The sequence below is a fragment of the Sarcophilus harrisii genome, chromosome 4 (assembly GCF_902635505.1).
Source record: "Sarcophilus harrisii chromosome 4, mSarHar1.11, whole genome shotgun sequence".
NCBI lineage: Eukaryota > Metazoa > Chordata > Mammalia > Dasyuromorphia > Dasyuridae > Sarcophilus > Sarcophilus harrisii.
The window spans coordinates 279,280,498-279,294,963 of record NC_045429.1 but is presented as its reverse complement, the minus strand read 5'-3'; the positions used below and the strand labels follow the sequence as shown (position 1 = coordinate 279,294,963).

Genomic DNA, 14,466 nt, shown 5'->3' with positions numbered 1-14,466 from the left:
GCCTCCAACAAAGAGCCCTAGACACCTTAATGAGGCAAAAAGATGTTTATAAATACAAGCCCACCCCTGCATCATGCTACTCTTTTCTCTCTTCTACTCTCTTATCCTCACCCCCAAATACTGTCTACAAAATATGGCTTGATTTCTTGAAAGTAGAAATAAGAAAGCCCTATGTCTCTCTTCCCTTTCTGCCTCTGCTCTGTTCTTTTATTAGTTGTTGTTGTTCGGTCAGTCACATCTGACTCTTTGTAACTACATTTGAGATTTTCTTGTCAGGGATACTGGAGTAGTTTCTCATTTCCTTCTCCATATCATTTGACAAATGAGGAAACTGAGGCAAACAGGGTTAAGTGACTTATCAGGATCACACTGCTAGTGTCTAAAGGCAGATTGGAACTCAGGAACATGATTGTAAACCCCATGCACTACCTACTGCACCACATAAATGGTCCTCTATTAGTGCTGCCGCGTAATTAATTCTCCTCTGATCATGTCCCCAGGGACCTTAGTTCTCTCCTCAGGACACTTCCAGCTCAAAAAGACTGATAGTAGGATCACAGATTTAGGGCCGGACGGAACTTTAGAAATCATATAGTCCAATTCTTTGCCCCCATTTTATAAATTAGAACACTAAACCTTAGAATAGTTAAGTGACTTGCCCAAAGGCACTGAAGTAGTAAGTTACTGAAATGCCAGAAGGATTTGAATTCAAATTCTCTAACTCAAGAACTAATGGTCTTCCCAATGCCTCTCAGACATCCCTCAAAGTTCCTAAAATAAGGCATTTCTGGAGACAAGGTAGAAGCTGTTGTTGTTTGATGGAAAGAGCATTGGATAGGACATGATTTAAATCATGGCTCTGCTACTGCTATCTGTATAATCTTGGGCAAATCATCTTGACTCCCTGGCCTAAAGATTCCTCATTAGTAAAATGGGATTAGTAGAAGGAAGGTATTGGAGTGAAAGGGAGAGTTAAGGGGATTGTCTCAATCTATGACCCAATTCTACTAATAACAAACGGCATGAAATAAGTGAGTTCATAAGAGTGAGTAAGTATAATGGGGAGAAGGTCTCTCTCCTCAAGAGACCCATAATCTATTCAGAGGAAATGAAACCTACACAGAAAGAATATCTGAAAGGAATTAACAAGCAATATTCATTATTAAGTGCCTAACGTATTTTTGTCCTTCAGTCATTTTAGTCATGTTCAATCTATTTGGGATTTTCTTGACAAAAACACAAGTCATTTCCCATTTCCTTCTCCAGCTCACAGATGAAGAAACTGAGATAAACAGGGCAGAGTGACTTGCCCAGAGTAAACTAGTAAATGTCTGAGGCTAAATTTGAACTCAGGTCCTCCTGAATTCCAGGCCTAGTGCTCTATCTTCTGTGCCACTTGTCTGTTCAAATTATGTTTTCCTACAAACTGACTAGTTACAAGTAAGCCACTTGTCATTTCCTAGGTCTTTTTCTTCTATATAATAATGGAGGGTTGGATCAAATCTGAGATTCTTAACCTGTGGTCTGTGGAATTTTGAAATATATATATTTTGATAACTGTATTTCATTATATAATTTTTTTCGGGATAACTTTATATATTTTATGCCTTTAAAAGCATTATTCTGTGACAGCTAGGTGGCACAGCGGATAGAACACAGCAGATGGAGTCAGAAGGATCTGAGATCAAATCCAGCCTCAGAAATTTAACACTTACTAGCTGTGTGACCCAAGGCAAATCACTTAACCTGATTGTCTTACCAAAAAATCAAATAAAATAAAAGCATTATTCCGAGAATCACAGGCTTCCCCTAAACAGGCAAAGTGATCCATGATCCAAAAAAGATTACGAACTCTAGGCTCTGATTTCTAACAGTTCTTTCTCTCTCCCCAAATCTCACCATATTAAATTACAAGATTCTAAGGGCCAAAGGGGTACAGAATAAAAGCTGGGTCAAAATTGGGTGCTATTTGTGAGGAAGACTCCATAAAAGAGACTATCTGGCTTGTTCTTAAGAAAGGGAGGAGGCAAAAATGAGTAGAGAGAAATCAAGAATACATTTTAGGGAAAGGATAGAGAGATGACATATACTCTACCATGACATGGAGGCAGGAATTATCACAACCATTTTCACAGAGTAGGTAGTCAAATTTATATTGAGTGAATGAATGGTTGAAAGTACAATGATAAAGAAGAATAATGAAATATGGAGATTATGAGAAGGGCTTTGAATCTAGCTGAGCAGGTGAGATGTAACATAATTAGCAATAGAGAATCGTGAAGTAGGGTCATGGCACGAAAAACAAATGGTATTTGATGACCATTTCAGAAGCAGTGTGTAGGATGGATTGAAAATGGAAAAGAGTATATGAAGGTTGTTTTATAGGATCTAGGAGGTGATGAAGGCCTAAGTAAGATTGATGGCACCCGCAATCCTCCCACTAGACTGACTTCACACTAATCCTTCCCTTTCTCCTTTCCTAGGCTATAAGATGTCAAAAATTTGGGAGAAGCCCCCATTTTTGACAAATTTCCCCATTCATAGGGTTAGTTCCCTCCCTTTGAACAACATTCTTCCTACTACCTACATAATATTTATATTTCTGGGAGGTAGATGATTGGGAAGAAGGTTCTGAAGGAATTCTGGAGATAAGGGTGTTAGATTAGAATGTGGCTGATATGAAATGTTTTCAAGCCAAAGCTATAGGGGACAATTCTACTGGATGTATGACAGAATACAGAACACACACCCCTCACACACATACCCCCAAATCCCTACAATTCCCACCATATTTTCCAAATGCTAGCAGAGAAGCTGGGTTGGAAAATATTGTTTGCCAATCAGCTTTCTTCACTGTAAGCTGTCCTAAGGCAAGGCCATTTATCTGATAGGCTCAAGAACCTTAGAGACACAAGAACAAGAGTGGCATTGATCTTAAGTGATGATTCCATAATGTCATGGTGTGATTTAGGAAGAAGTACCAAAAAAAAAAAAAAAAAAAGCTTCTCATCCTCTGGCTTCTATCAGAAATTCCATCCCTCTAGATAAAGGCTGTGATCCCAGTTAATGATCAATCTTCTTTAATGTGGACAGGAGTTTACCAAACCTTCTTTTTCAGAGAACAACTGTTGATGTAGGAAGGGATGCTGAGACTAGAAACAAATTGGAAGAGAACATGGGAGACTGAAGACCTATGAAGGAATATAGAATGGAGGAGCTTAGAACCAACAACTTCACACTGGGATGTGGGAGGGGGCTGTTCAAAGACAAACCTGGACTAGACTGAAGGTTTTCAAATCTAAGACTAATCTAAATATCAGAAATTGCATCTCCTCGGGCTTCACCATACATTCCCCCTTCCTCAGGTGCTTGTCCTCCCTCCCGTGTTTTTTCTAGCTTTCTATACAATCATAATAGAGAACACAAACTTTCCTGATCTAATCTGGGCTACCCTCATTCTTAAGGAATCATTTGTACCTGGTCCTCCCCCGACTCCCCTCCCCCAATATACCCACGTAGCAGGTTCCACAACTAAGAGCTAGGAAGGAGATAATAGAAAAACTGGGTGAGAGCGAGATCAGGACTGGGCAAAGCAGAGGTTTAGCACACCCAGGAGAAGAGACATATGAGTTCCTAAGGGACCAAGCTTTAAGGAGTAGGTGTGGTGGGGATACTGAAATAACCATGGAGGAAAAGAAGGAAAAGTCCTGACTAGGGTTTAGAGGTAGAAAAAATCCAAGAGAGCTGAATGAGTCTGTCAGTCTCCTAATGCCATTATCAGTGATTTAGGAGAGCGCGGCCACTCACCTGCAGGACACGGTGATCTCCACTTTGGTAGCTGGTATGCTGCCGGCCAGGGAGTCGAACTCACTCACTGACGCCATGTCCTCCGGCTGCTCCATTGCCCGGCTAAGCCCCCAGCACGATTACCCACCCACTTTGTCCTACTGCCCCCTTTCGGGGGGGGGTGGACAAAATGAAGCCTTTGGGGGCTTCTTCTAGGGCTAATAGGGTGGAACCAGCATGCGGGGTGCAGCTGAGCTCACCCCCAACTCAGGAACGATGGGCAGGACAGAGAGGGGGAAAGGAGATAGAAAAGGGGTGTAGGAAGAGTAAGAGAAAGCGAGGAAGAGGGGGAATGAAGAGAAGGGAGAACAGAGGATATGGAAAGGGAAAGGAGGAGAAAGAGCAACAGCAGCAGCAGGGAGAGGAAAAGAAGAAAGATGTGGGGAAATGGGTGGGGAAAAGGAGATGGGAAGAGGGAGGCAAAGATAGGGAGAGGGAGATAGGAATAGGGAGTGGAAAGCGATGGAGAGTGGGAGATAGAACAAAATAAGAGATAGTATAAGATAAGGGGACAGAGGGAGAGAAGGAGCGACGCGGGGATTCAGAAAATGTGAAAGGGAGATGGAGAGAGGGGCTCAAAGAAGAGGAGAGGGTTGCTGGAGAGAGAGATGGAAAGAAGGGTATTGGAGGAGAAGGGAAAAGGGGTGTTGAAGAGGAAGACAGGAAGAGGGGGGTTAAAAGGAGAATGGGAGAACTGAGAGGGCGGGACGGAGGAGGAAGAAAGGGGAAACCGAGCTGGAGAAGTGGAGGACGCAGGGATCTAGGTGGCTGCGTGGTCGGGCTCCAAGGTTTGCCTCCCTCCAATATCCAAGCGGGCAAGCAGGGTTGGGAAACTGGCTGAGAGCGCCGCCTCTTCTGCTCCAAGGCAGTCGGGCTGCGGGAAAATCAAATTTCCCCAGCTCCAGCCACCTTCCCTTCCCAGACCGAACCAGCGGGGTATACCGCGGATGGACTGGGGGCTCCGGACAGGAGGGGCGGAGACGGTTCCTAGAAGTGGCAGGATTAAGGGCGGGGTCCTGGAGGGGCGGGGGATATAGTGGGGCTCACGTTGGGGTGGGTCTCAGCCTGTATTGTGGGTTGGGGCTGGGAAGGGGAGGCGGGGGAAACAACGAGGAGAGGGTTTGGAAGGGGCGACAAGTGGGAGTGTAAGTGCAGATTTGGCTATACTGGGAGAAGACAGGCAAAGGTTTCGGCTTCTGGGGTATCAAAAGGCCGGGAAGGGGTTTGATAGGATTGAGATTTGGGAGAGAATCGATGAGAAGCCAGACTAAGGTTGAAAAGGGACGGGTAAGCAAGAGAGGTATACTGATGCGTGGGGGAAAGAGGGACAGAGAAAGGTATGAGGTGGAGGGAGAAGGGAGCTGAAGTCTGAGCTATTTGTCACTGGAGAGAGAGGGGAGTCCGAGGTATTAGTCGGGTAGGCGTGGGGAGAGATTCCTACTGATATGTGAGAGATGTGTGTTTTAGACGGGATCGAGGTTTGAATGTGAAGGGAATGGGAAGTAAGGGGGAGAGCTCTGGGTGTGTGCTATGGAGGTATTTTTTAGGCATGCAGCAAGGGCATCTCAAGCTGAGGGGAGACAGTGGCCAATTATGTGTGATGGGTGAGGTCCTCAGGTAAAACGGGGATTCCTAATGACGCAAATAGCGGCTGGAGGGTTTATACAAGTATATCTGTGAAGAAGGGAAGGGGGGAGGAGTATGTGTGTGTGTGTGTGTGTGCGCGCGCGCGCGGGAGCGTGCTCAGAGATGGAAAGAACAGGGCATTCCAACATCCTGAAGGCAGCCAGCTAACTAGCTAGCTTCCTTTGCCTGTTTAAACTCTGATAGTCTTGGGGTGATATATTGGAAAGATCACTTATCTAGGATTAGATCTCCTGAGTTAGAATCATAGAATATAAAAGTTTTAAGGAAATACAGAAGCCGCACATCAAACTCAGGTGAATGAGAATTCTCACATCTGTCATTTATAATATGGGTGATCCAGATACCGATGGTCTCCTAATTAATTGTTCTCCCTATTACCTTTCTTACCCTTTCCAACTGTCAAAGCAAATTTTCTTAAGCACAGATTGAGTCATGTCACTCAATAGATTCCTGAGACTCCCTTTGGCCCCAAAATAAAGAGTACATAGGATAGATAGATATTAAAATTTATGGCAACTAAGTGGTGCAGTAAAGAGGGCGCCGAGTCTAAAGTCAGGAAGACTTATCTTTTTGAGTTCCAATATGGCCTCAGATACTCACCAGCTGTATGACCCTGGGTAAGTCATTCAGCCCTGTTTAACTCAGTCTCCTCATCTGTAAAATGAACTGGAGACAAAAATGGTAAACCACTCTCTAGTATCTTTGTCAAGAAAACCTCGAGTGAGGTCATGGACATGACTAAAAATGAGTGAATAACAAAATAAAGACAGCTAAGTAACCTAATGGATCTATCTCAAGCTTCCATTATAGTAGGGCTAAGGCACATCAAAAAATCCCACGAGAGCAAGAAACAGAGACACAAGTATCCCCCTTTCCCACTTCAGCCAAACATGACACTTGTCTTTTCCTCTGTGTAAAATACTGCCCTAATCACTTCCACCTGTTCCCTGCCTCACCTTCCAACTTGGATGCAGAAAACACTTTCAAGAAGTCCCTTCAAGAATCTTTTTGGCTTATCTCCAGAAAAAAATAATTGGCTTCCCTTTCAATTGACTTGAAAGTTCCTACTTCACCTAATTATTTGCTTTGGTGATAACTGATCTCTATAGAGAACCTGCAGTTCTTCAGAGAGATTCTTTGCACACCTTCTGTCCCCAACCTATTTCTTCTTATACCATTCTTTAAAAGCAGCTCATCCTTTCTCAGAGAGCTTATGGAGAGAAGTAAGGCAGGGATAGTTAAGCCTGGGGTGGGAAGAGAAAGCCAAACAATTTTGTCTCTGAATGACTCTTCTGTCAGAGCTTCAGAGCTCACCTCTATCATTGTCTCCATTCCCATCAAATACCCCCAGCCAAAGGTAAATACAAAAGCTTATTTCAAAGCCAAATAGAAATATTTTTTCACCATTTGGGATTACCCATGACTCTGCTTCTCTCCATTAGTGCAGAAAATTGAGAGTTGACATGCAGTATTTTGAATTTATTCCTCTATAACAATTCCATTCAGTTCAACAAATCATAAAACTGGGGAAAAAGAGGAGAATACAAAGATGGATAAAATTGCAGTCCATTGCAGTTCAAGAACAGAATAATAAATAATAGCTAAGTTGCATGATGCTTAAGGTTTGCAAAGCATTTTTAAAATATATTATCATATTTGATCCATACAACAACCTTGGGAGGCAGGTATTATTATTATCCTTAATTTATGGATGAGGAAACTAAGGTAAAGAGAGATTAAATGACTTGTCCAAGGTCATATAGCCAATAAATATCTGAAGCTGTATTTGAATTCAGGTCTTGATGACCTCAAGTCCATTGCTCTATCTACTTGCTATCCTAGCTGTCCCTGTAAAATTGATCATTTTGTTGTTGTTCAGTTCTTTCAGTTGCTTGACTCTTTGTGACTCCATCTGGACTTTTCTTAGCAAAGATACTGCCATTTCCTTCTCTGACTTATTTTACAAAGAAAGAAACTGAGGCAAACAGAGTGAAGTGAACTTGCCCAGGGTCACACAGCTAGTAAGTATCTGAGAGCAGATTTGAATTCAGGTGGACAAGGTTTCCTCATTCCAGGTCCAGAACTCTATCCCCTGGGCCTACTAGCTACCCCAGAAATAATAATTCATATACAGAACTAACCAAAATACAAAGGAGAAAGACAAATAAAAGACTGAGGTGAGATGAAAAGGTAAAGATCACAGTAAGCTTTATAAAGAAGGTAACATTGGTCTTGGACATTGGAGGATAACTAGGATTTTACCAATCAGAGACTGGGTGGGTGGCTGGGGAGGTATTCTAAGAATAAGGAACTGCATGAGCAAATACACAGAGGTGGGCAAGGGTAGGTTGTCAGGGGAACAAGAAATAGTCTGGCTTGGCAGGTTCACAAAGTATGTGAGGGGAAAGTTGTGAGAAAAAAAATAAACTGGAATCCAATTTCAGAAGGCCTTCAATGCCAGACTAAAGAACTGCCATTATTTGGGAGATAAAAGGGAGCTATTGAAGGGTGTTGAGCAGAGTAATGACATAGAACAACTGTCTGTTTATTTCATATCTCTAGACTAAGTGCTCCTATGGGATGGGAGACCTATGTTAAGCATTAGAACATCTCTCTAAAGCTCTCTAGCTATTAGGTCGAATTTCATCACACACATATAATCATAGATTAGAATCCTTAGAATGCATCTGGTTTTAGGACTCTCCTCGGCTACAAGACAAAATTCTGTTTGTGTACACCGACTATATCTTCCATACAATAATCCAAAAATGTACACAGAATCAAAGTGATGCTGGATCATAAGATTATATATTTAAACCTTTGAGGCAATCTAGTCTTTATTTCACAGATGAAGAAACTGAATCCCAGGGAAAGGACTTGCCCAACAATTATCCAAGTAGCAAGTGGAGGACTCAGGATTTGAATATGGGTTCTGGAATCCAAGCTTGGATCTCCTTTTCACTATTCCATGTTCTCAATGTGCCTAACACTGTGCTAGGCATAATGTGGTCATTTCAAAAGAAGCATACGACCTATCTTCAAAGAACAGTCTAATTGGGAAACCATATGTGGACAAATAGAAAAAGGGACAGTGAGGAAATGTCATTTGCTTTCCTACAGGCCTTTCAGGAAACTGCACAGAAATTGCACAGACAAGGGAACTGGCCATAGAAATGTCTTTGGGGGAAGTCTAAAGGATTTGCCATCCTTGTGCCCCACAGAGCTGGGCTGACGACATCCCACTGCTAGGACGTTTCTTGAGATCTACTGCGTTTCAAGCTTTATATTGCTGTTTCACGTATATCATCTGTGAAAGGAAGGAGCAAGCTTCCCAGGCAAAGGTGGGACACAGACCATGGCTGAGTTTAGGAAGACACACATTTAGGAGCTTTGTTATTTTAGTCCTAATCTTAATGCCATGTTCCTACCACAAGCACATCAAAGGTCTCATGAAGTGCCCTTAGATTTTGTTCCACGTTAAAAGGTTGTTTCTTTACGAAGGACAGCACCTCAAGAGATGGTGGTCCCCAAAATAGCAAAGGATATCAGCGGCTCTCAGGGGCAAGCTGCTGAAGTTGGACAACCGGTACTTGCTGGGCGGGCTGTCTATCAGGTTAGCTGTCCTTCCTGAGAGTGACAGTCAGACCCTACTGAAGTGCGGCTTTGGCCAGGCCCCATCTAGCAGTCACTGTGCGTGCGTCCTTCTGATTACAAGCTATGAGCATGCAATCATCGGTGCACAAAAAGATCTTGAATAATTGGCACCGGCACTTCTCTTGTGCTATCAAAGACTTCAAACACGCTCTCGCCTGACCTCATCCTCAGTACTAATGACTGACTCGTAATTTTAGAAGGCGACCTTCAGCCCTGCTGACAAGAAAAGAATAAAGAATAACGGGCGCTAGAATGCAGCCTCCTTGGATGTCATGGTCCCTTTTCTGGAGACATGCATTAAATGTCCATGATTAGCACTTAATTAAGACTGACTGGACTGGCTAAGGTTGGGCATGGTAGGTGGATGGCAGGAGATTGTGCATTTTGGGGGCAGAACAGGAACCCCACAGCTGGCTTAGTGGCTAATGGTATGAATTCAACAGATGTCAATCAGTTAACTTAAAAAGCACCTACTATGTGTCTCAGTTGAATATCAGGGTAGATTAATGGGGAGAGAGCTTGGCTTGAAAGTTAAGAAAACCTGATCTCAATTCTAGACTTACTGACTATATGACTATAGGTAAGTCATTTAGTCTCTCAGACATGTAGGCAATTTTCTAAGATTATAAAGAGCAGAGCAAATGTATAACTAGTGGGAGTCTCTTCATTGGGGATTTCCATATATCAATGAAATCATGGATCTGAAAAAAAAAAAAAGTCTCTTTGGGATAGAAAATGCAATCCACAGCCAGAGAAAAAAACTACAACGACTGAGGATCAAAATCTAGTATTTTCACCCTTGTTTGTTTGCTTTTGTGTGTGTGTGTTTTTCTTCCCTTTTTGGTCTGATTTTTCTTGTACAACATGACAGATATGAAAATATGTTTAAAAGGATTATACCTATTTAATCTATATCAAATTGATTGCTATCTTGGGGAGGAAGCTGGTAAGGGAGGAAGGGAAAAAAATTTAGGACTCGGAATCTTACAAAAATTAATGCTGAAAACTACATGTATTTGGAAAAATAAAATACTATTGAGAAAAAAGCCTTAGGAAATGAAGTGGAGAAGGTAAAGAAGACTAGTATACAGATCCATTAGCTCTCATCCTCAAGGACCTCATGTTATAATGAAGAGTAAGCTCTATCTCTCATATTGGTAGCAAGCAGTAGATCTGGAAGGGGTCTATATCTTATCTTTTGTGCCAATTGTGTTAAATCAGTACTACCATATGCCAGGTACTATGCTAAGTGCAGGGGATGAAAAGCAGGAACTGACCCAAAGGGAAAGTAAGCATGGAAAAATTGAGGACAAATTTACTCAATAGAAAAGACATATGTACCACGCTAACTCTTGGTAAGATCCAGTTGGTATGGCTGGAGGGTACCATTGAGATATAAATTATGTTGGACATTAGGGATACAATGATAGAAAATATACAAAGAAAGCATATATAATTTATCTTCCTTATTTTTTTGATGAGAAAATTGAGGGCCAGAGAAAGGAAATTAACTTGTCCAACATCATCCACCTTGTTAGAGGCTAAGTTAAGACTAGATTCTAGTCTTAAAAGAAGCACTGAGAAGTGATTCAGGTCAATTCTAAAAGACTTGTGACAGAAAGAGCCAGGCACATCTAGAGAAAGAATTATGGAGACTGAATGTGGATCAGAGCATAGTATTTTTACCTTTTTGTTGTTTGTTTGCTTGTTTGGTTGGTTGGCTGGTTGGTTTCTACTTTTTTTTCCCCTTTTGATCAGATTTTTTTAAATTAGAGCTTTTTATTTTAGAAACATATGCATAGGTAATTTTTAACATTCATCCTTGTAAAATCATGTGTTCCAGTTTTTTTTCTTCCTTCTTCCCTTTCATCCCCTCCCCTGGATGGCAAGTAATCCAATATATGTTAAATATGCGCAATTCTCCTATATATATTTTTTTCACAGTTATCATGCTGCATAAGAAAAACCAGATCAAAAAGAAAAAAAAAATGAGAAAGAAAACAAAAAGCAAGCAAACTACAACAAAAAAAGTGAAAATACTTTGTTGTGATCCACACTCAATCCCCACAGTCCTCCCTCTGGGTGCACGTGGTTCTCTCCATCATAAGACCATTGGAACTGATCTGAATGATCACACTGTTGAAAAGGGCCATGTCCATCAGAATTGATCATCATAAAATCTTATTGTTGCTGTGTACAATGTTCTCTTGGTTCCACTCACTTCATTCAGCATCAGTTCATGTAAATATGTCCAGGCCTCTTTGAAATCAACCTGTTGTTGATCAGATTTTTCTCATGCAACATGACAAATATGGAAATATGTTTAGAAGACTGCACATGTTTAACTTATCCAATTGTTTACTGTCTTGGGGAGGTGGGAAGAGGAGAAAAATTTGCAAAGGTTATGCAAAACTGAGAGAAAAGTATCCCTGTGTGTATTTGGAAAAATAAAATAATATTTTAAAAAAGAAGAAGCATTGATGTACAGTAGATAGATAGCTACATTTGGAGTTAAGAAAACCTGGGTTCAAATCCAGTCCCTGAAGCTTCTTAGCTCTGTGACCCTGAGCAGGAAATGTCACTTTGTCTTGTCTTTTTCAGTTTCCTCATCTGTAAAATGAGAGAGTTGGACCACATGGCCTTTAAGGTCTCTTACCCCAACCCCTGCTTACCCTTTCCTTCCCCTACATTTCTATATCTGGTATGTGTCTCTCATGCCTAGAATGGAACTCTCCTTACTTCTGACTGCTGAAACCATTCCTTTCCTTCAAGGACCAGCTCAGGTGCCACTTCTAATGGTATACTCTGGAAAGGCTGCTGGATTTTTAAGTCTAGACAACCTGGATGCAAAACTCAGTTCTGTAAATTTGTGCCTTTAGGAAGGTTATTTAATCTCCATTTCCTCATCTATAAAATGTCTAAGACTAAGTGATCTCTCAGGTCCTTTCTAGGTCTTTACAGATTTATGTTTCTAGGATTTCCTTCCATGAAGTTTTTCCTGATGCCTTCTCCAGCTAAAAGTAATTGCTTCCTCCTTGAATTTCTCATCCCTTGGCTTGACTTCTTCCATGTCATGGACGTGGGACCAAAAGTGGTGACTTCCTCTGTTGGTTATGTTTTTCAATTAGTTATATTCACTGGCCTTCTGACTGTTCCATAAACAAGACTCTCCATCTCTGCTCCAGGTATTTTTTCTGGCTGTCTCCCACACCTAGAATATTCTCTCATTTCTTCTCTGCCAACTGACTTCCCTGGCTTCCTTTAAATTCCCATCTAAAAATCCTATCTTCTACAATCTCTCTTCCAAACCTTAATTCTAATTGCTTCTCTCTTTTAATTATGCCTTATTTATCCTGCAAATAACTTGCTTTGTGCATATTTGTTTGCTAGTTGTCTCCTGCATTAGTCTGTAATCTCCTTGAGGGTAGAAACTGTCATTTGCCTCTTTTTGTATCCCCACTGCTTAACACAGTTCTGTGCAGGCTATCTGAAATCAGGAATATTCCTCTTCTTGGATTCAAATCTGGCCTCAGACACTTCCTAGCTCTGTGAGCCTGGATAAGTCAGTTTACTCAATTTCCTCATCTGTAAAATGAGCTGGAGATCAGGAAATAGCAAACTGTTCCAATACCTTTGCTAAGTAAACCCCACAAAAAATGGGGTAATGAAGAGTTAGACATGACTGAAATGACCAAAAAACAACAAAGACACATAGTAGGCATTTAATAAATGTCTATTGATTGATTTATGTGTACTTACTTACCTGTGTTACCTTTCATTATCCTACTCCCAGTCCATTGTAAGCTCTTTGAGGGTAAGGACTATGTCATCTTTTCCTATTTGTATTCCTAAATTCCAGGGCAGTATGTATATGTATATCACATACCCACATATATGTGTGCATACATGTATGTATTAACATGCTCTATGATTTTATCAATGTAGAGAGCTCCAGTGAAGACTCTCCTCACCTATTCTATTAGACATATAGTCTAAAAAAATTGCCTGAAAGATTAAGTGATTTGTCTGGGGTCAGTACATAATCTGGAGACCAATTCCCTATCCATGGTACTTTGCATATAGCTGGGTACTAAACGTTTGGTGAGTTCAGTTTATGCTACAAACCCATGAAACCTCTCTCCTGATCCTATCCCTGCCTACCTTCTTCAGGGTGTTGTCTTTTTCCAAGGCAGGGTCTCTGAGCACAAAGTCCATGTGACAGCATTTAGAAATGCCCATCTTGAAGCCACAGAATTCTGGAGCTGAGAGAAAATATTCAGCTCCAGGCAGGTCAGGCGCCTGCCCTTTTCCACTCAAGACAGATGGTTGTCCATCTATTTTCAAAGATCCTCAGGGATGCAAATTATAGCCCGTACTACACAATTTAGCACTTAATTATATCCTGTCTTGTAATGTCCGCTGTTGTTTTCACTTGTGTTAGTCTTGTCTCCCCAACGAGATTAGAATCATAGAGCACCAGAGCTAGAAGGAAAAGGGGAGATAGATCATTTAGTCCAATATTCACATTTTGCAGATGAGGAAACCGGGGCTCAGAGAGATTTGCATAAAGTCACAAGGTCTTTCTAGGTAATAGGAAAGCCAGGACTAGAATCCAGGTCTCTTGGAAGCTGGTACATTACTCCTTTTGCTATACCAAAATTCCTTGCAAATAAATTTGTTAAGTCTTAGGTCCTTTCTCCCCATGGTGCTAAGCACATAGTAGGGGTTATTCTATACTTCCATGGATGTATGCATCTCACCAATGTGGGTAGTTCCTTCACTGTTACAGATCACAACCTGTCCACACACAGGTTTTCACATACTGAGAGATACTGTGACATAGGCAAAAAGGTTGTGGAATTGGACTGAAGCTGACTTGGTTTGGAAACTTTCATTGGGAGAATGCTTACCCTTGGCAAATTCACTTGTTTCTCAGTTTCTTCATCTATAGAATGGAGTTTTAAAACATCCCCTACCTCAGTGGGGTTTTGTGAAGATTAAATGAGATAAGCATTTCACAAACCTTGAAGTAATGATACAATAATAAGAATAGCTAGCATTTATATAGCTTCCACTGTGTGTCAGGCACTATGCTAAAGCACTTTACATATATTTTCCCCTTTGATTATCACAAAAATCACTTGGGAGATGGGTTCTATTATTATTCCTATTTTTCAGTAGAGGAAATTAAGGCAAACAGGTTAAATGATTTTTCCAAAGGCCACACAGTAAGTATTTGAGGTCACATTTGAACTCCTGTCTTCCTAATTCCATACCCAATGCTGTCTCTATCCTTTGAATGTCCATAAAGTGTTATAT

At 41.2% G+C, this 14,466-nt stretch overlaps 1 protein-coding gene across 3 annotated transcripts in view; it reads right to left on the bottom strand.

Annotated features, from left to right (window-relative positions):
- CPNE5 (copine 5) overlaps positions 1-4,146 on the bottom strand; it is a 188,706-nt gene extending 184,560 nt beyond the window's left edge. For all 3 annotated transcript variants that reach the window (XM_031964965.1, XM_031964966.1, XM_031964967.1), the window contains exon 1: positions 3,808-4,146. In XM_031964965.1, coding sequence (XP_031820825.1) covers positions 3,808-3,902 — 95 coding nt within the window. In that variant the 5' untranslated portion in view covers positions 3,903-4,146. The remainder of the gene's footprint in view (positions 1-3,807) is intronic.
- Between the last annotated feature and the right edge of the window lie 10,320 nt (positions 4,147-14,466).